The 21,920-nt window shown below is 56.6% G+C and overlaps 1 protein-coding gene across 1 annotated transcript in view; it reads left to right on the top strand.

The window, feature by feature from the left end:
- The window catches only part of CDH4 (cadherin 4), a 661,165-nt gene that overhangs the window by 626,343 nt on the left and 12,902 nt on the right, over window positions 1-21,920 (top strand). The window contains exons 10-11 of the mRNA XM_023741423.1: window positions 5,565-5,702; window positions 17,971-18,156. Of these exons, the coding sequence (XP_023597191.1) occupies window positions 5,565-5,702; window positions 17,971-18,156 (324 nt within the window). The remainder of the gene's footprint in view (window positions 1-5,564; window positions 5,703-17,970; window positions 18,157-21,920) is intronic.

Below are 21,920 nucleotides of genomic sequence, written 5' to 3'. Positions count from 1 at the left end.
GGTGACGTGTGGCCTGGGGTGAGGTGTGGCCTGGGGTGACGTGTGGCCTGGGGTGAGGTGTGGCCTGGGGTGACAGTGTGCCCTGGGGTGAGGTGTGCCCTGGGGTGACGGTGTGGCCTGGGGTGACGTGTGGCCTGGGGTGAGGTGTGCCCTGGGGTGAGGTGTGGCCTGGGCTGAGGTGTCATCTGGGGTGAGGTGTGCCCTGGGGTGAGGTGTGGTCTGGGGTGACGTGTGGCCTGGGGTGACGTGTGGCCTGGGGTGACGTGTGGCCTGGGGTGACGTGTGGCCTGGGGTGAGGTGTGGTCTGGAGAGGAGGAGGAAGCAGGCTGAAGCAGGCGCCCTAAGAAGCCTCGGTGTCTAATACCTGCAGGTGTGCAGGAGGCCAGGCCCAGGCTGGTGGCGGGGAGGGAAGGGGCGGGAGGGGAGGGTGTGCCAATCAGGGGAGGTCACAGCTCAAACTGCATCTGCTGGCTCAGTCCATGGCCAGGACACCCACCTGGAGCCTTTCGTGGCCAATTAGCGCCTTCCATCTGCCCTCTGAGCTGGGCTCCACACTGACCGGATGGGCTACAAGAGGGAGGGGTCTCTCTCCACACTGACCGAACAGGCCAAAGTGGGAGGGGTCCTCATCCCCACAGCCGCAGTGGGGAGGGGTCCACATCTCCACAGCCGCAGTCGGGGGGGGTCCGCATCTCCACAGCCACAGTGTGGGGTGGCGGGTCCGCATCTCCACAGCCGCAGTCAGGGGGGGTCCGCATCTCCACAGCCGCAGTCGGTGGGGGGTCCGCATCTCCACAGCCGCAGTCGGGGGGTGGTCCGCATCTCTGCAGCCGTAGAGAGGGGGCTGGCACCCAGAACTGGGGCAGGAAGAAGAGGGGGCATATGCTGTCTCGGGCCTGGGGACGCAGAGGAGGGAGAATCGGTCACAGCTTGAGGCGAAGGTTTTCCTGGAGTCACCGGACCCAGCCACAGACCTGGCTGAGCCAACATCTTAGGGGTGAGTGGGGCCCCAGAACTGTATGCTCATCCTGGCCCTAACCTGTGAGCGTGACCTGTCTGGAGAAAGGGTCCTTCGTATGATTAAGGCTCGGATCTCGAGATGAGGCCCTCAGAGACGCAGAGACAAGGCAGAGGCAGAGGAGGCTGCCGCATGAAGACAGAGCAGAAATCCAGGTGACAAGGCCACAGGAACCCCAGGGGCCACCAGAGGCTGCAAGAGGTGGGAAGGACCCTCCCCTGGGGGCTCCGGAAGGAGCCTGCCCCCGCTGACAGTCGATTTCACACTCCAGCGTCCAGAGCTGAGAGCATAACGTGCCCGAGCAGACAGCGGCCACATCGGGCACAGTGTCACCCTCACGGTCACGGTCTTGGGGGGACAAACTAACCTTAACCTCCCCAGGTGGTCGACATCGGCCAGGCTCACTGTGTCCCCGAGCCGAGGGCGGCGTCTGCATGTCATCGGCGCCCAGCCCACGTCTGGGAACGGGATCAACAGCCACCGTGTTGAGGCAACAGCTGCTCCTCCCCGCGTCCAGGGGGCGCCTAATGGCTCAGAGACCCCCAGCTCATTTGGCCACCAGGGCTGATGAATGCTGGAGGGACATTTCCGCAGGCCCCACAGAAAGGGGCGCGTCGGCATCCCTGGAAATCTTCTCCTTTGGAGAATGTTCTAACTTGTCCATAAATAGTTCTCAGAAGAAAGAGAAGGCAGAGGGGTAGGTGGCCAGTGGGTCAAGCTGCCGGCGTAGATAAGCCCAGAGCACCGCTGCGGGTGTGGAGGCCCTAATGGGAGCAGTTTCCCTGGAGAAGCAGGGAGGGACCTTGACCAGAAATCGGGGAGCAGATGGCCCCCTGGGCTGGTCTGTGCCCCCGCAAGCAAGGGCTCACGCCCTGCATCCTCAGATGGGCCGCGGTGGGCAGCCCAGCCACTGGCTGAAATGACAGGAGGGGACTGGACGGGATAGGACAGGCTGACCCAGCCCGTGCCCCGCCAGCCCCTGCACATGGAAGAGGAGGCCCGTCCCTTTGTTTCATTTTAACTCCAGCCTCTCAGTGCTCTGTGGTGCTAATTTAGGGTGCAAGGAACCTGTAGAATTCAGACCCCTGTGGCAGCCTCGGGCCCCGTGGGCGCAGGGTGACGAAGGTCCTCCTGGGGGCTGCCAGCGCGCCTCTTTGGAGAGAAAGGAAGATGAAAAATAAAGGCCTCCCCCCGCCCCCCGCTCCCTGTGCCTGCCCTGCCCCCATCCACACAAAGCTCCCCCAGCGCCTCCAAGGGCTTCACTTAGCAGTGATCTTGGAGCTCTTCACTAAGCCTCCCGTCCTGGGGGAGTGGGGGTGGCCGGGGGTGCTTCCCAGCCACGGCCGATCCTCATGCCACCCGCCCTGCCTTCCTTCAGGTGCCCAAGAGCCAGGGCTGGGGAGGGGGGCCTCGTACAAGGACAGGGAAGAAGGGCCTGGGACACAGCGGGCAGCGTCAGCGCCCCCCACGCCTAGCCCAGCCCAGACTTCCTCCACGGCCAGGACAGTGGTGCAGACCCAGCATGTCCGGGGGGGCTGGTGGCCACTGGGCCCTCACGTGGCCTATCACAACCACCACGCTGCAGCCCCCTCCTCCCACCCAGCCCCACACCCTGCATCCAGCAGGTGGTCAGCAAACCCTGCACCCAGAAGGTGGTCAGCAAAGCCTGCACGTTAAAGCTGCCCAGACTCAGCCAGCAGACCCCACTAGCAGACCCCCCCACCCCCGCCACCAAGAGGCCAGAGCAGAGCAGCATGCTGCTGCACGGGGGGTTCGCCAGCCCCCCATCAGCGACTCAGGGCCCTCAGCGCCACCCCCAGTGCCCAGCCTGTGCTGCCCGCACCCCAGCGCTCCTCGCCCCCTCGGGCTCCCTGCTGGAAGCTCCTTCCCTCCGACTCTGGGAGCTTCCGGGTAGCAAGTCTGCCCACCACCATGGCCAGGAAAGACCACCCCCTTCAAATGTGGGGCTGGGGCGCCCCCTAGTGGCGATGAACGCCCATGGGCTTGTGTTCATTGTCCTCTGAGCAGGTGGACAGGGACGGGGACAGGGCGGGGGGCGGGGCCTGTGGCTTGGTACTGGAGGGAGAAGAAGGATTTGGAGAAGTGACTCCTTAGGCCGTGATTGCTACAAGGCAGCCGTTTCTCACAGGCTGGACTTCCTCTCACGGCTCCCACCCTCCCTGCACCTGTGAGCTGCTTCCGTCTGCCCCTTCCACTCAGGGGCGCTGGGCAGTGAGGGCCGGGAGCTGAGGTGCTGGGGTCCTAGGCCGCGTCTCTCTTTGCCAGGCCGTCCCCGTCATGGGGACCACTCTGGCAGGGGGACGCATCCTGGCACCAACCCCCCCGGTCCCCAGTGCACTTGCAGGCTGGGTGGAGATGCCCACAGGTGAACTTCATTAACACGTGTATTTACATTGGGGATTAATTTCTACTTATGGCATGGCACGCTGCTTTCCGCTTACGGCAGTGACAGGAAACGTGCTTCCGAGTGTATTTACTGAAGTAAGAAGGTCACTGCCTGAGGAATAACGTGACAGCCAGACAGCAAGGACAGACAGAAGGAGTTTGCCTTGTGTAAGGATGACTGTGTGGAGCCCTGGTGGTGCAGTGGTTAGGAGCTTGCTGCTAACCAGAAGGTTGGCAGTTCAAATCCACCAGCCGCTCCTTGGAAACACTCTGCGGCAGTTCTCCTGTGTTCTGTCGGGTCGCTATGAGTCGGAGTCAACTCAGCGGCAGCGGGCTTGGTTTGGTTTTTTTTTTTAAGGGTGACTGTCCCTGGGCTGGACTCGGGGGCCTCACTGCATCGCCCTGGATGTGGCCACAAGACCCAGGCCTTGAATCTGTCTTCAGGGCCCTATTGGGGCCCCAAGGGGGAGCAGAGAGACAGTACATCTCTGGGGGACATGGGGAGGACTTCCGGGAATCATGTGCTTTTCCCTCATCAGGCACCCTGCCATCCCACCGATCTTCCAAGACACGTATTTGTAGGTGGGAGGTGGGAGGGGTCATGTGATAAAATCGCACCCAAAGGAATGACAGTAACAGGCTGGTCCATCAGACCCCCTTCTGTGGCAAAGGATGAAAACCAGCTCCAACTGGTTTGAACAAAAAGGAGAGACTCATTGGCTCATGCGACTGAAAACACAAGGTTCAGCTTCAGGACTAGCTGGATCCAGGCGCTTAATGGGAGCATTAGGACCCACTCCCTCCCCATCTCAGTTCTGTTTCCCCCCACATTGTACCAAAGACAGCCCTGCCAGCTCCCACGACCACGCCCCCAGCTCAGCAGCTGCAGACTGGCAGTCTGGGCTGGGCTCACCACTCATCTGTCATGAGTGGACAGGTTGCCTGGGGCTGGCTGGTCTGGGAGGGAGTGGACAGACGGAGGAATGGAGAGAGGGGAGGAGGGATGGAGGGAGGGGTGGATGGAAGGATGCTGCTGTTGTTAGGAGCCATAGAGTCCATACCAACTCATAACGACCCCCTAGGACAGAGTAGAACTGCCCCGTAGGGTTTCCTAGGCTATAATCCTTCCTAGAGCAGATCGCCAAGTCTTTCCCATGGAGCAGCTGGGTGGGTTTGAACCGTCAACCTTTCAATTAGCAGCCGAGAACTTAACCATTGCACCACCAGGGCTCTTTGATGGCGGGATGGAAAGAAAAGGCTTGGTGACCCGTCTGCTGTTTGTAACTCCTGACAGAGCCAGTTTGTGCAACGTGAACGCATTTCACTGACTCACAGCAGTGAAACTGGTCGTTTCCTTCCTTCTTGGGGAGCGGGACTCGGGCCTGGGCGTCGGCCACTGGCGGGAGCCATGTCAGCAGCTCCCTCTGCCTTGGTCCCCAAGCTTCCTTCCCCAGGGGTGCAGGTGGGAAGCGGGCTATGGCCCCTGCAGACCGCTGTCACCAGCCCACCCTCCCCTGTCACATAGGGACCACCTGTGACCCATGAGTCAGAACCGTGGTGGAAAAGGCCAGCCCGGCCTCAGCACCGATGGGGGGCAGGAACGTGAGAACCCTCAACACCCATACAGTGCACTCTGCCATCAGTCTGATGTGCTGTTTAGGGCTCACACCTGCACCTGGATGCTAATGGCGCCTCCAGGACAGAGCTGCCCACCAGCAAGCTGCCCTAGGCGGGGGAGGGGATGAAATACCCCGGACACACATCCACGGGGGTCGCCGGCCTCTGCAGCCCCTCCCTCCCTGGTTCTCCAACAAGGTGTGGTGCCCGTGCTCACCGGGCCCTCTCTTCTCCAGACCCCGGTCTTGGCCCCAGATGGGATCCACACCTTTCAAAGCGGCTGAGATGAAAACCCAGTCACCCCTGCCCCAGGGCGCTGCTCCCCACAGCACTCGGGTGAGAATGCTCTTCACGCACTTACCGAGGGGCTCACAGAGCCCTGCTCCCCGCACACAGCCGCACAGGTGGGGACCAGCTGCGACCACCTCCACCCAGGAAATGCGATGCTCTGACAGCAGGTCCAGACGGCCTGGAACGAAAGCCCGCACTGACCCGTCCTCTCCCCACCCTCTCGCCCTTCCAGAAGGTTCAGCAGTACATGGTCATCGTGCAGGCCACAGACATGGAAGGGAACCTTAACTACGGCCTCTCCAACACAGCGACAGCCATCATCACGGTGACAGACGTGAACGACAACCCGCCGGAGTTCACCACGAGCACGGTGAGTGCCTCGAGTCCGCGCAGTGACGCAGTCCGCGTGGGCGTGTGGTTCACTGGCGCTGGATGTTCCTCTCTGCCGCTCTGTCGGAGAGGAGGGGCCTGGCAGGTGGAGCAAAGACCCCAGGCAGCGGGCTGGCGGGTGCTGGAGGGGCTCCCCAGGTGGCTCTGCCTGAGAGCAGGCTCGAGGCCCAGCCAGAGACCCCATCTGCTGGGCAGCCCAGCAACACCTGGCACCGAGCAACGGCCGACAGCTCGCGGGTGCCCGGGACGTGCTCTGAAGTGCCGCCGAGCTGGCGGGATGTGGGCTCCGGCGGGAGGCCGGCGTCTCGCCTCTTTGGGAGGCGCATGTGTGGCTGTGTGCAGAGGGTGCCTGCTTGGGGTGAGCAGATGGGGCTCGGGCCAGGGATGGGGCGTATCCGTGCATGAGGAACTTGACAGGCGCGCCGTGGCCATCAGCAGGAAGGGAACGGGCTGACGGGGACGTTCTTCCCTCCTGGTGTGGCCACACTGGGCTCATCGGGACCTGGGTGACCAAGGTGTTCTGGTAGGCAGCGTGCCTTCACTCCACAGTGACCATCCACGTGGCCCAGGCCCACAGCTCACAGACAGACAAGCTCCGAGGGAACAGAGCCAAGGGCCAGGCCCCGAGTCCTGCCCTCGAGAGGCAACGGGCAGCCGCGCGTTGGGAGGGTGTTTAGTGCCCAACAGACGTCCAATGGCCCCACTTGGTCCTGGGATCCCCGGCCACCCCTCCCTGCCCACCACCCAGCGCCCTCCCTGATGCTGCCCCAGGGTCCTTGGGTGAGCAGTGCCACATCCCCAAGCACATACTGTCAGCCCCCGTGCAGGGGTACTGCTGTCACAGGGACATGCGCCTGGCCCGTGGTGCCAGCTATCCCAGCAGGCTGCAGACCAGGGGGTGCTTCCACCCAAGGGTCAGCCAGGGCTGCAGGGCACCCAGCACAGGGCCAGGACCTCGGGGGCTCCTTCCCTGTCCCTCTCCCGGCAGGGCCACCCCCAGTGAACGAGGGACCTAATGCAGTAACAGTAACAGCAGCCACATTAGTAGTGGTCGCACCTGGGGGCTCCGGTGGACCTGCCCCCACACCCTCCAGGGGTCAGGGCTCCGGTGGACCTGCCACCCCACACCCTCCAGGGGTCGGGGCTCCGGTGGACCTGCCACCCCACACCCTCCAGGCATCGGGGCTCCGGTGGACCTGCCACCCCACACCCTCCAGGGGTCAGGGCTCTGGTGCCCCGCAGGAGGAGGCGGAGGCTTGGAGGCATCTGGCCACTTGCCCAAAGCCACAAAGCCATACCTGGGAGCAAGTGGGACCCGAGCCAGTGCTGTGTTCTCCACCAGGCACCAGGCAGCCAGGGGGACAGGGGGCTAAGGAGCTGGGGGCAGAGAGGGGACTGTGCCTTCCCACAGAGTAGACCTCGGGGATCCTGGTGGGCAGTCTGCTTGCCCTGAGGCACCTTGCAGGCCAGTGCCCCTCACCAAGCCCCCTCCCGGGTTCCCCGTGCCTCTGTTCCGGCCGCCAGGACCGGTGAGCGGGGCATAGGGGTGGAGCGCCTGCAGCGGCCTCACCCTGGAGTACACAGCGACACCTAGTGGGCAACCAGGGATGGTGGCGCGGAGTGGCCCGGTCAGGCCCCGCAGGCGGGGTTGGGGTGGGATCTGCTTCCTGGGCTCCATCCGGACCTCGTAAGGCTTCTGTCCTCTTCAGATGCGACCTGCCCTGGTCTAAAGGCGGGTCAGCTCTGCCAGCTGCTCCTCCAGGGGCCCTTCCTGTGTATGTCTGCGCTTCAAAAACAAAAAAATCAAACCCAGTGCCGTCCAGTCAGTTTGCACTCATAACAACCCTATGGGACAGCCACCCTGAAAACACCCCGATGGGCCCCAGAAACGGGTCCTGGGACAGCCTGAGGGAGAGATGGGGAGAGGAGGAAAGGAGAGGGGAGGGGTAACTCCCTGTGCGAGGCCAGAGCTTCTGCCCTTCTTGTTCTTGGCTGGGGCATCACTCCCAAGGGTGGGAAATACTGGGCAAGGTGCCCTTGTCCCCTGAGGCTCCGGAACACGGGCCCCCAGGAGTTGCACTGGACCTGGGACAGAATGTGCAATTGACCCAGAAGATGGTACAGCACATTCCAGGCAGAATTCCTGCCTCCCAGCCCCATGAACGTAAGGTGGGGTGAGCTTGGCTCCCTGGGACCCTGGGGGATGAGGAAGGAACAGGAATTGTGGTCCTAGATCCCAATAAACTGAGGCCCTTCCAGCCACCCCGAGCTCTGCTCCTCACATCTGGCTCCAGGCCCCCCTCCTGAGATGCTACAGGAGCCCCCAGAGGAGGAATCCCCTCCCACATGCTCCCCTAAACATGGCACAAGCACACAACCCCTCAGCCCAGGCTGACCAGACCAGACACCATCTGCGCCCTTCCGGACTGCCAAGAAAGCGCAGAGGGGTTTACCAGAGCGACGCCCTGAGCTTTCTGAGGGGCCGTCCTGGTTGTCACACCTCAGTCCAGCTAACTTCGGTCAGCCGGGCCCCGTTGCACCGTGGAGGGCCAGGCGATGTCCTCCTCCCCAGAGTGAACATATCATGGCAGGTGAGCCCCGGCCACTCTGACGGTGCCCTGAAGTCTAACATCAGCCTGGAGAGGATCTGGAAGCACTCCTCACAGCCAGGCGGGGGCGGATGAGGGGACGGAACCACATTCCAGGCAGGGGTACTGCCTGATCCGACTCAGGGTTCATTCCCCGGTGCCTGGGTCACATGGTAGTGTGCGCATCCCTAACACCCAGTCTTTGATGGTGCAAACCATTAACACACTCGGCTGCTGACCGAAAGGCTAGAGGTATGAGTCTACCCTGAGACACCTCAGAAGAAAGCCCTGGTGATCTGCTTCTGAAAAATCAGTCACTGAAAACCCTGCGGAGCGCAGTTCGACTCCGCCACACATGGGGGCACCGGGATTCGGAGCAGACTCGACAACAGCTGGTTTGTTTCTTTCCCCTAATACCCAGGTCAGGGGTCAGGGTGCTGAGTCCCCATCGGGACAGGTGACAGGCAGACAGGATGCAGGACAAAGTCTAATCAGCACAGTGGGGTGGGTGGGGCGGTGCAGGACCGCCGGCCACCCCCACCAAGGCTAGGCTATTTTTATCGGCTTTAATCAAGAACAATCAGTAGAAGCTGAGAGATGCAGAAGGGTTTGCGTGATCCAACTCCTAGTCTTAAATGGTAATTAAAAGTTATTTCCCTCGACCGACTCTGTGCACACTGCTCAGCCCACGGCCAGGCTGCCAGCCAGGGCCTCTCTCTGCACTCAGCCCTCCAGCAAGGGAGGGCGAGGTCTGCTGGGCTTGGGGTGGCGGGCCCGCACGACCCAACCCTCAGACCCCACCCTAGGACCTCTTGCTTGCCATGCCCCATGGGCCTGGGGTGGCTCACTGGGGACAGTCCCACCCTGACAGCACCGTGGGCCCAGCGCCGCCCCTGCACTCATCTCCTGCCCATAAGGAGGGTCTCCTGAGTCAGGAAGCCCAAGCCCTGGCCCCTCTCGGTCCCTCCACCTGTGTGGCCTTGGGCTGAGAGCCAGACCCTCTGAACAAGGCTGCTGCACCTCATTTCACTCTGGAGCACAAACCTGTCCTGCCCACCTCAGGATGCCGTTGGGAACGTCCATGAATCCATATGGGAGTTGATGCCTTGGATGACGTAAGCCAGATGTCATCGAGTCAGCTCCAACGCATGGCGACCCCACGTGAGGCGGGCAGGCGGGCTTTGGGCTTCAGCAGCCCTGGGGGCCTGTCCCAGCCCAGTGGGTAGCAACTGAGGGGCTGCAGCAGTGGCCCGGATGAGTCTGATCTCATCCGTTAAAGGGGGGGTGAGTCATGGTGCTTGGAAGGGGTTGGGGGATGGTGAGCCCCACGTGGATGTCATCACCACTGATATTTGCATACGCCTCCAGGTGCGGGGGCTGGCAGGGGCTGGGTGGAGAGGCAGCTTCAGCTTTAGGGGTTAGATGGACAATGGGCTAGCCTCGGCACCTTCCTGCGGGTGTTGGGCCAGCCCAGAGGGCTCCTACCACCCTGCCCCCGTCATTTGGAACTCGAGTTCACTCTGGCCCAGCCCTACGACTCCCTGATCACCTTAGCTTTTCAATTATGTCCCCAAACCCCGGGGAGGGAGAGATTTCGATTTAGCCTGAGTTCCTGAGAATAAAAACTTGGCATCTGAGAATTGGAATGGACTCGGTGCCCTTAATTATGCCCAGGCGCTCTGTGCAAACCACAGCCATGGATAATTAATTGGCACTGGTCTTTCCAAGAGCCGAGCGGCTGCAGGAATGGGGGCCGGGCCACCATACCACTTGATACCACGTCCCCCCGGCCCTGTGTCCACTCACCAGGGGCGGCCGTGCTGGGCAGGGGTGCAGGGTGAGGGATGAAGGCCCCGCCTCCAGGAGCACAAGGTTGGGGCAAATCATTACCGTGGTGCTCAGGACTGCAGTAAGTGGGGACATTCAGAAACACGTGGTCCCACACCTGGCAGGGGATAGGGATCAAGACATTTCCCAGAGGACCAGCTCCTGCCCCCCATGCCAGCGTCGCTGGCTAATGGCTGACCACCACTTTCTCCACTCAATTTTCCTCATGCTCCCTGGAGCCCTGCCCTGCCTCAGTTTCCTTGTCTGTAAGATGGGGAGAACATTAGGGCCATCCTGGTGGGGGTGAGGATTGGATGCACCCCTAGATGTCAATCACTCAGCAGCGTACGCGGCACCCCGTAAAACCCTGGGAAAAACGCAGTCCTGGTGGTTAGTGATATCGTCTGTGTGATGATCGTGACCGCGGGTCCCATCGGTCTCCACCTGCAGAAACCGCTGCTCGAGACTGTGGACCCATCGGGGTCAGACTCCGAAACATCTGCACCGTTTCTAGAAAGGGGGTGAGCCAGCCTGGTCTTTGAACCAAACATCCAGGGGCGGGAGGTCCAGTCCATGTTTTGGCTGAATGGTTGGCCCTTCCCTGGGCACTGGGCTGGCACTGGGCACTGTCCCCGCGTTAGCCCATCACTTCCCCAGCAGCTCTGCGAGGCGGAGAAACACACTCGGAGGGGCTGGCGGCCCAGGAGCACGCCGCCCGTCTGGGCCTCGGTCTCCTGGGCTGTAAAATGGGGAAGGAGGAAGGAACACAGCCCCTGTGGCTCTTTCAGTTGTAAGAGCCGCTGGTCCTGCGACGCTGAGACGCTCACTTCTAAGCACAGAGCTCACAGGAACCATCACTGCTTTACTGGGTCCCGTTCCCGTCTGCCGTCGCATCGATTCTGACTCACAGAGACCCTGTAGGACAGAGTAGAACTGCCCCGTGGGGCTTTCTTGGCTGTAATCTTTATGAGAGCAGATCGCCAGCTCTTTCTTCCATGGAGCTGCTGGGTGGGTTCCAACCTCCAACCTTTCAGTCAGTGGCACGCACTTAACCACTGCGCCACCACAGCCCCTCAGAGTCACCAAACCAAAAAGCCAAAACCAAACCCACTGCCGGTGAGTCAGTCCTACTCACAGCAATCCCATAAGACAGAGCAGGGCTGCCCCACAGGGTTTCCAAGGCTGTAATCCTTACGGAAGCAGACTGCCACATATTTCTCCTACAAAGCAGCTGATGGGTTCAAACCGCTGACCTTTTGGTTGTCAGTCAAGGGCTTAACCACCGCACCACCAGTCCCCCTCGTTTTACTAGATAGAAAACTCCATTTTGAAAATTAAAAATGTTGCAGTGTCCAAAGGAGCCCATCCTGTAAACCTTCCACAAACACAAATGCAGAATGAAGATGCAGCCGCTGCTGTGTCCCTGGGTGGGACTGAGGGGACAGTCCCTGACCACCCTGGTGGCTGGTAGGGTTCAGAACATACCCTGGCCAGACCCGAGCCCCTGGGCCCTTCATGGTCTGCTCTGCCAGGCCCTAACTGGGCCGGCCAGGCAGTCCTGGGGAGACGGGCCAGTAGCAGAGAGTGGCCGAGGTGGCCGGAGCGGGACACTGGCCACTCTGCTCCTGTGTGCCTGCTCCGGTGGAGAGCTCAGAATGAGAAAGAGGTCAGTAAGCTTCCCTGGAGCCGGAGCTGGACCTCAGGTGACGCAGCTCCTCCGTGCAAAAGCCAAGCTCGCTTTATACGATATCAAGTCCCCGGAAAGAGCCCAACTGAAAAAAAATTTTAAAGGTGGGGGTGGGGGGGACTAGAAATTAATTACAAGTCACAGCATCACAGTCCCCAGGATGCTGCCTCTGTGAGGACTGCTGGGACTTTTGATGTCACTAGGACACTCCCAGCCCACGGAGCTGGAAACTCGTGAACAGCGTCCTACACACAGGCACACAGACGCATCACGGGTTCCGTTTTCAGAGCTAGTTGGGTGGCACAAATCAATAACCAAAGGGAGGCCTTGACAGTGACCCAGGGATGCTCCAGGTCCTGGGGAACTTGGCTCAAAAATGAGTAGGGTCCCTCTCCCTCCCCTGCCGTGGACCCCAGGCTCTGGCCACCCCACAGCCCCAGAGACAGTGGCCAGGCTCACCCTGGATTTGATATGGAGCTGCACAAATCCTACATCCTGACCACCATCCAACATCCTTCTGGGCCAGCCTCCCTGCTGGAGTTGTGACCACCAGGATGCCCACGAGGCCAGCGTGTGTGCCCCCCACCTCACCTGTCCAGACCCTCTGTGCCCGTTCCAGGGAAGAAGGAAGGAGATAGCGCCATGTGTGACCCCTGTGTCCTTGGGGGGATCTGCATCCCAAGGACAGCCTGTGAATCCAGGGGTGGGCAGACTGCTTCTGTAAATATTTTTGACTCGGTGGACCATACTGGTCTCTTGGTACCATCCAGCTCTGCCCTGGGAGCTCAAAAGCAGCCAGACGGTATATAAGTGAATGGGCGTGGCCATGTCCCAATAAAACTTTATTTACAAAAAGAAGTGTTGGGCCGGATTTGGCCCATAGGCCATGATCTGTGGACCTATGATTTCATCTTTGCATTTTGCTCTTGAAAACGCGTCTCCTTTCACACTTTAGGGCATTGGAGAGGCCACAGCATCTGAGAGACTACAGCTGGGTCCCTCTCCGAGCTGGTCGTGTGGTCTGGCCTGGGGGGTGGCCCCAAATGTGGGGAGTGCGGGCAGCATGAGGCCCTGGGTGCCCACTCCAGACATTTCAGAACGTTTGGGGCTGGAGGATGAGCACCAGCGACTCACAGGAAGTGGCCATGGCGGGGACCGTGGGGAGGGCAGACCCGGGGGTTCCGGCGTCCAGGGCTGCATTTCTCCTCGGGGGCCATCCCCAGCCCTCTGGGTGCTTGGAGCACCCTGAAACAGGACGGGGAAAGTTGGGAGCCCCCAGCTGTCCCTTTACTCAGAGGGCCAGGCGCATGTTCAGAGGTGACGAGGTGTGTGGGGCGTGGGCCGTGGGTCCTGCACCCTCCTCAGTCATCTGCTTCTCCCACTTCCCTCTTCTTTCCTCCCTTCACCTGCCCCCTTTCTCGATGAAATATCTGGCTTGGCTGGAACCCTCAAACTCATCTCACCCACTCCACCGCGGGGCAAAATCCCTTGGACTTTAACACAGGAGTTACATCATCCCTACCTCACAGACCTGAGGCCGGGTCATGGGGTCACCCTTCCTGAGGCAGGGTCACGGGTCACCCCTCCTGAGGCAGGGTCACGGGGTCACCCCCCCTCAGGCAGGGTCACGGCCACTGCTCCATTAGGACACTTCTGCCATGGCTGAGCGCTATGCGCTGAGCCCCTCCCACCCCCAGTCCCAGCCCCAAGTATGGTGACCCCAGCCTGGCCAGTCAGTTATTGTCCAGGGATGGGCCCAGGGCTTAGGGTGGGAAGGGCCAAGACCCGCCGTTCTGGGGTAGGACGGGGCCTGCAGGGGAAATGCACACCGCCTCCCCAGCCATGGAGGAAACTGGCTCCGTCATTCTCAGACACCCTGACAGGGAGCCCTGGCCTTGCCACTTAACTGCTGTGTTGACCTCTCTGCACTCCCACTTCCCTGACTGCAGGCCGGAAGTCCTGATGACCCCTGAGTCACGGGCTGCAGAATAGGGTACATGGAAAACGTTACCAAGTGGGCAATGTTGGCCTTCTTCCCTGGGGAGGGGCTTCCTGTACCTCTGTGGTGTCCCCACCCCTGTCCCGGTGCCCACAAGGAGTGGGTGCCTGGCGGCCCGAGGTCCTCCCTGGGCCTGTGTGGACTGTTCTCCACCCAGTAGCCTGCCCCCGTTTGTAAAGTCACGCCTGAGCGGGCTCCACCAGAATCGTGCTCCACGTTCTTCACATCCAAATCCTCCCCTAATGTGCTAATGTGGTCTCCCCTGGGAACCACGGATGTCTGCTGCAGAACCCAGATTGTGCTGGAAGGCGCACGTAGGCAGGTGTAATCCACTCTGCCACAGGGATGGGGTAGATTTGAACTCTGGATTACAGCCGAGGGGAGAAATTCCATTCTGATGCTCTCAAAAATTCTTCCTTCCCCAAATATCTGCGTTTTGCATCCCCCGGGGCATGAGGGAGGATATCCCTGTGCCTAAAAGTCAGAAAAATTAAATTAAAAACTCGTTACAGCTGGAGGAAAGTTAATAAGGAAATCCTGAACCATATTTATCAGCTGAAGGCCCTTCTTTGTGGTCCTTTATTGAACTTGGATGAATTAAAAGAGACTCTTCCATATAAACTTTGCACAAGAGCCTGGAAGGAGGTTGACGCAGGGGTGCGTCCCCTGTGCTGGCGCTGCCGTGATGGGATGACAAGCAGGGCGGTGCAGGCAGCAGGTGTGCGTCACGTCCATGAGCTGGGCCCTCGCTGGGCCCTCACCGGGCCCCGGACACACCCAGCCAAGAAAGTCCATCCGGAACCTCGCTCTGACATTCCAGCCGACAGCAACAGAGTCCACTCCAGTGGTTTCTCAGAACGGGATGCTATTAAAGGGCACAAGTGTCCCTCGAAGTCTGAGGGGCCAGAGGAGCCAGGCGTGGGGGCTGCTCCACCATGCCCAGCATAGGGACCACACTTTTGCCCCCAACGCCGGCCATGGGGCTGCCACCACCTCCCACCACTGCTGACGCACGAGCCCTGTCTGCCACGTGCGCTCCAGAACCAGTTGCTCTCACCACCTCCTTCCTCAGGCCACTGTCTTCTGAATCAAAGTCAGGCAGGTGCATCTGACGGCCCATGACCAGGCCACAGCTTAGAGGAGGCAGAGAAGTGATTGAACTTCAGGCATAGCTGGATCCAGGCTCCTACTGTGTCACTAGGACCCTCCCCTTGGCTCTGCTTCCTCTAGGCTGGCTTCATTCTTGGGCTTTGTATGGCAGCCCCCTCAACACCTTCAGACTCATATCCTAACAATATCCAGGCCAGCAGCATGTCACCAGAACTAAGCCCTGATTGGCTGCTGTCAGTCGTGTGCCCATTCCTGAACTAACTGTCCGGGCTGCGGGGGAACGGGGGTCTAGAGCAGCGGTTGGCAACCTTTTTCGGTAAAGGGCCAGATGGTAAATGTTTTCAGCTTTGGGAGCCATATGGCCACTGTCACTATGACTCAACTCTTATTCTAACGAGAAAGCAGCCATAAACAGCAAAAAAGTGAATGGGCATGGCTATGTGCCAATGAAGCTTTATTTACAAAAACAGGCAGAGGGCATCTATGGGGCCTGCAGAGGCTCTGACAGACATCCGTAGGGGCCTCGCTCTGAGCTCTCTGAGCTGAGAGTCAGCCCTGGATGCAGAGGGGGAACTCTGGGTGGGACAGCAAGCCCAGTGCCATACAGCACCTTGCCATGGGGATGAGCAGCCGGCTCCCTGATGCTCCTCACCAGGTGCCCAGGGCTCGTGGGACGCACTCAGGTGTGGTGAGTCAGGTCTGGAGGCAGAGGCCAGGACTGTTGCGGGGGGTGAGCAGAGCCGTCCTTTGCCATGATGTGAACACAGTGTCTGGTATATGAAAGGCATCTCGGGGCTGCAGCCCTGTGTGGGCACAGAAATCACAGCCAGGTGGCACTTACTGCATGCTCTGAGAGCACATCATGAAAAGCAAGGCAGCCACCACAGGCCACGTGGCGAGGGACAGCAGGGGGTGTTGGTGGCAGAAGCCTCGTGAGGCCTGTGGCTGCTTCCCCCCAGTGTTGGCTGAAAGCAGGCGGGTGCCAAGGAACCCCAGAAGGATGAGGGGCTGGAGCAGAGCTGCCACGGATAAATGTCTGTCCCCAGGATTCCTTCCTTCCCTTCTTGGTATCTCACCCACAGTGCTGGACTTGGGGGTGCATCCTTCTGGAAGAGGCTGGTCCACCTCCCAGCCAGCTCACAGGTGGCCTGCCCTGGGCTGAGCCCTTGGGGCTTGATCCGTAAGACTGGGCAGTCTGGGCTTCCTCCCTTTGTGGCATCTCAAAGTCTCTTAAGCGCTCTGGCTTCAGTTTCTTCATTTGTAAAATCGGGATAAGAGTAGGGTTGTTCTGACAAACAGGTGAAATAACACATGGGGAGTGCCTGGCCCAGTACCTGCCCACAGCGGGCACACAGCAATCACCATGGAGCTGCTGCTGCTGCTGTAAATACAACCGAAAATCCCTAGACACTTGTCCAAACCTAACCTGCATGTTTTTTGGCTCAGAAACATACTACACAGTGACAGGAATGACTGTATAACTTGCAGGGCCCAGTGCAAAATGAGAATGCACGCCCCTTTTTCAAAAATCAGTATTTCAAGACACTGACAGCAGAGCATTCAACCAAGTGCAGGGCTCTTCAGAGCATGGGGGACCCTGCACTGCTGCACAGGCCACACACTGACAAAGTCAGCCCTGCACAGTCATTCTCTAGGAGGGCTCAGCTTTCTGTCACCGCCTCAACACACACATACACACGATGGCTCTTCCTGCTTCACACCTGTCACTGCCAGAATGAACCAGTTGCTGATGGGAGTGGGTGTAGCCCTCGTGCTATGTGAGGCTTCGGGTTGGTCATCTGCACGCCACACTCCAGCAGCTGACCCCAGGCCCCAAGCCATGTGGCAAGGACCAGCAGGAGGGCAGGGGCCCAGGAACGGCCCTTCTTGGGAAGGCTTTGGCAGCCCCACTCCATTATTGCTTACTCCCATCATGCACGTCCATGCTTCTATTCACTAGTATGTCTGTCCATTCACCACACATTTACTGAATGGTCTTGAGTACCCAATTTTCCCCAGCCTTTTGCACTTGCCCAGCTGCTGCATATGGGAAAAGCTTGAAGGGGACTGAGGAGGGAGATCTGCTATGTGTGTGTCTGTGTATAAACAGGGCAAGGCTTGGTTTGGAGATGGATGTGTGCAGATATGAGAAGCCACAGCCCCTCGATGCCTGCCTGTCTCGCCACCAGCCCCAGATGGGCCGGCCAACCTGAGCCCCTGTGGTCCAGGAACAGCTTGAGGAAGGAGGCATCTCCCAGGTGTTGACAGAGGGTCTCTCCTCACCTCTCCAGCCTTCTGTCTGGGTTCTTTTTTTTTTTCCTAAATTTTATTTATTTTTTTGTTGTTGAGAATATACACAGCAAAACATACACAAATTCAACAGTTTCTACATGTACAATTGTAGTGACATTGACTACATTCTTTGAATTGTGCAACCCTTCTCACTCTCTTTTTCTGAGTTGTTCCTCCCTCATTAATATAAATTCATTTCCCCCTAAGGTTCTTATCTAACCTTTCAAGTTGCTATTGTCAATTTGATTTCATATAGATATTTCTTAAAAGAGCATAATGCTCAAGGCAGACAGTTTTTACTAGTTAAGCTAATCTATTGTTTGGTTTTAAGAAAATTTCAGGGATATTTTTGGTTTAGGGTTTAAAGATTATCCCAACACAATAGTTTCAGGGGTTCATCTATCCTCCGTGGTGCCATAAAGTCTAGAGTTTATGAGAATTTGAAATTCTGTTCTATATTTTCCCCCTTTTGATCAGGATTTTTCTATGGAATCTTTGATCAAAATGTTCAGTAATGGTAGCCAGGCACCATCCAGTTCCTCTGGTCTCATGGCAAAGGAGGCAGTTGTTCATGGAGGCAATTAGCCACACATTCCATATCCTCCTCCTATTCCTGACTCTCCTTCTTCCTCTGTTGCTCCAGGTGAATAGAGACCAATTGTTGTGGCTTGGATGGCTGCTTGCAAGCTTTTAAGACCTGAGCCATGTGGATTCTTAACATTTCGTCTTTCTTAACATCTTGCAGTATGCAGGGGAAGTCCCTGAAAACCGGGTGGAAACAGTGGTCGCCAACCTCACTGTGATGGACCGAGACCAGCCCCACTCACCAAACTGGAACGCCGTCTACCGCATCATCAGCGGGGACCCTTCTGGGCACTTCAGCATCCGCACAGACCCCATCACCAACGAGGGCATGGTCACCGTGGTGAAGGTGGGTGCCAGGCATCCTGACTTCTGCTACCTGGCAAGTACCTTGAGACAAACTCAGCAGAAACGGTATTCAGTGTAAAGTCTGTGGCACCCTTTTTAGCCAAGGACAAAGGACATGGTGGCTGAGACAGCCTTCACAAGGAACTTGCAATGTGAGCTCTGGGATGCAGGAAGGCTTGAGCTGCCACCTGCCAAAACAGTAACTCTCCCACCCCTTTCCTGATGTCGATACCCATTGACCCATTGCCATCAAGTCAATTTCGATTCATAGTGATCCTATAGGGTTTCCAAGGCTGCAATCTTTTCGGAAGCAGACTGCCACATCTTTCTCCCGAGGAGCCACTGGTGGGTTCGAACTGCCGTCCTTTTGTTTAGCAGCCGAGTGCTTAACCGCTGTGCTACCAGGGCCCCTATGTCGATATTGCCCCCTTAATTTATGAACAGACTTTCTAGTGCTATGCCATCCTTGCATTCCTGAGATAAATACAACTTAGTCAGGAAGCACAGTAAAATCTGTGAAAGCCAGAATCTGCGTAAGGCAGAAACCTGCCAGAGAAGGAAAACGCAGGAAAAATGGTGAGACCGCACCCTGCCCAGGCAGAGAACTTAGTAAAACAAGGCGGTCCCATCGACTTCCAGCTCCCACAGGCTTCACTGTAGTATTTTTTTTTAATACATTGCAGGATTTGTTTTGCTAATATCTGAAGCTTTTTGGGTATTTTTCTGAGCAATTTAGGTCTGTATTTTGATTTTCTCATACTGTCTTCATGTTGGTTATCAACCTATAGACCGACCTCAAGAAATGTTTCAGGGGGTGTTCCTTCTTTATCTATCCCCCGAGACAGCTCGTGTGGGTTGTAATTATCCGTCCCTGCAATATTTGGTGGAACTTGGCTGTTAAACCATCTGGACCTAGTGGTTATAGGTTTTGCTTTTGCTTTTGTCTTTGTTTTCGGGTGGGATACATTTGTAACTACTGGTTCAACTTCTTTAATGATTTTAGTCAGTTATACTTTTCTAGAAAATTGCCAACTTCATCTAAATTTTCAAATTCATTTAAATAAGCTTATAATCCAGTCCTCTAACTTATGTCTTTTTCTATACTTAACGATTCATATTCCCCTGGAAGGGCAGATTCATAGTGATATAATCAAACTTATCAGTCATTTACAACTTAGTATGAAGCAGTTTAGCAGCTCCTGTCCGAAAGCAATTTTTAGTAGGAGTAAGAAGAAAAGAACCAGAGAACATCCGGTGTTTGTAGAGAAAGGAAAGATAACAGAAAGGTGAGCTTAAAGCCAGATAGGATATGTTGAGGTATAAGAAAAAACAAGTTTAATTTTGGATTCTATCCTTTAGACACTGCGTTCAGTTGCTAGTAACAGAGACCTAGCCACAGAAGTTTAAATGCATGAGGGCTTTATTCTTTCAAGGAAGAGAAGTCTTGGATTGAATTGTGTCCCCCAAAAATCTGCGTCACCTTGCCTAGGCCATGATTCCCAGTAGTGTGTGGTTGTCTGTTCTCCATTTTGTGATCTGATGTAATTATTCTCCATTTTGTGACATCTTGTAAATCCTAGCCTCTATGCCTGTGGTTATGGTCCCATCTGGAAGTGAGCTGTTCATTATGTTAATGAGGCAGGATTCAGTCAATGCCAAACGGGATTAGGTTGTTTGTTATGTTAATGAGTCAGGCTTAGGGTGGGATGCAGCACCCAACTCAGCACTGATCTGATCTAAGGGGAATTTCTCTGGGGTGCAACCTGTATCATCTTTATCTTACAAGAGATAAAAGGAGAGAGAAGCCAACAGAAAGAGGGGGACCTACTACCACCAAGAAAGTAGAGCTGGGAGTGGAGCACAGCCTTTGGACCTGGGGTCCCTGCACTGAGAACCTCCTAGACCCAGAGGAAGATTGATGAGGACCTTCCCCCACAGGGACAGAGAGAGGAAGACTTCCCCTAGAGCCAGCACCCTGATTTTGAATTTCTAGCCGCCTAAACTGTGAGGGAATAAATTTCTGTTAAAGCCATCCACTTGTGGTATTTCTGTTACAGCAGCACTAGATAACTAAAGACAGACTCCCAAGGTGGGCAGTTGAGGGTAAATATGGCAGCTCCACAATTAATAGAGACCTCAGCTCCTTCTGTCTTTCTGCTCTGCTGAGCCAGGCTTTCATTCTTTAGGTCACCTCATGATCCAAAATGGCTACAGCCATTTTTCAGCCTGTGAACACCGGGGCATGCTGCCCCTCCTGTTCTTCCAAGCAGAGCCACCTGGTTTCAAGTGTGCAGCATGAACAAGTCTGTGATGTGTGGATGGAGGGTCCCGAGGGCCTTGCAGTTCTGCCCTTAGGATTTGTGCCCCAAGAGGAAGAACCACCCTCTTCAGGTTCTTCTTCTCCACCAAGAGTGTGCCTCGAGAAGGACAGTGTAGAGACATGTGCTCTGTGGGGTCAGGTGCTGGGCAGAGGTATTCCTGCAGGTGAGCTGCACGTGGGATGACAGCGTTGATGATGGAGGCGGCAAAGGTGGTGCTGACAGGGGCCAAATGGGCACCTGAGACCACTGTTGACCTTCTTCCACTTTACAGTTTGGCAGACGGCTACCTCATTAGAAGATCAGCAGTCTTCGCACTGCCGTCCCCATGGCCAGCCAGCCAGCAGCTCCTTCTCCCTCACCCAGCCTCTCTGTGGAAGTCTTTGGTCTACACAGCTACAGCAGTCTTCCCAAGCCTCAGAACACATGTCCCTCTTATAAGGATCCTTGTGATTACATTGAGCCCACCCGGATAATCCAAGATCATTGCCCATCTCAAAGTCCTTAATTTAATCACCTCTGCAAAGTCCCTTTTGCCCTGTAAGGTGACATTCACAGGTTCCAGGGAGTAGAACCTGGGCCTTTGGTGGCCATTATTCAGCCTACCACAGTGACAAATTAAAGATTGATTTTTTGCTTTTTCGTTTTCTCAGTATCATTAAAAGCACATGGATTTTTTTTTACATTTAATATATTTCAATCAGTTGTAATCATTATTGTTTCTGATGCTCAGATTTGTCCACTCAGCCAGTGGGAGCGTCACCAGGCTGTTTTTGTTTCCTGCCCACTGTTCGGAGGGTTACCTTGCTTTCTAACCCAACAAGACACCCCGGGTTCATCTTGTTTGTTTCTTGCCTCACACATGAAGAAGCCATTTCTTGGTGAGGAATGGTATTTAGAGACCAAAATTGGGCACAAGAAGTGCTTGGTGCCACTGAAGTGCCATTGCTTCCAGGCATTTTCACTGGGCAGAGCTAGGAAATAAATTTTTAAATACAGGTTCATGAAGATTATTTCAAATTTATTTCACTGATTCAATTTTTTTTTTTTATTCAAAGTTGACATTGGAAGTTGTGGTGAAATGATTTCTTTATGTGGCCTTTTGTCTTGGTTCTTTGGAAAAACAGCTTGAGAGATTTTCCTCTAAACCCTAAGGAGCTACCTTTGCCCTAGTTTCCTACCCCAGAGGGTTTGTTACTGTTGTCCAGGTTGATTGACATTTCCTGGGTAAGCTGTAAACAATTGGTTTGATATGTTTTGTCTGGCCCTGGGCTGCAGCCTGCCTAGTGATTGGTATGTACCTTGCAGGGATTGGTCAATAGACTATGCAAATGAAGTGTCTTTAGTCTACTATGCAAATGAAATGTCTGTGGCCTACCAAGAGGGGATTGGTCAGTTTGTTGTCCCCACTGGGAGGGGCCATGCCTTGAAATTGACACGGAGTTGT

The sequence above is a fragment of the Trichechus manatus genome, unplaced genomic scaffold, assembly GCF_000243295.1.
Source record: "Trichechus manatus latirostris isolate Lorelei unplaced genomic scaffold, TriManLat1.0 scaffold00008, whole genome shotgun sequence".
Lineage (NCBI taxonomy): Eukaryota > Metazoa > Chordata > Mammalia > Sirenia > Trichechidae > Trichechus > Trichechus manatus.
Note: the sequence above shows the minus strand (reverse complement) of the source record. Positions and strands in the feature narration are given on the sequence as shown.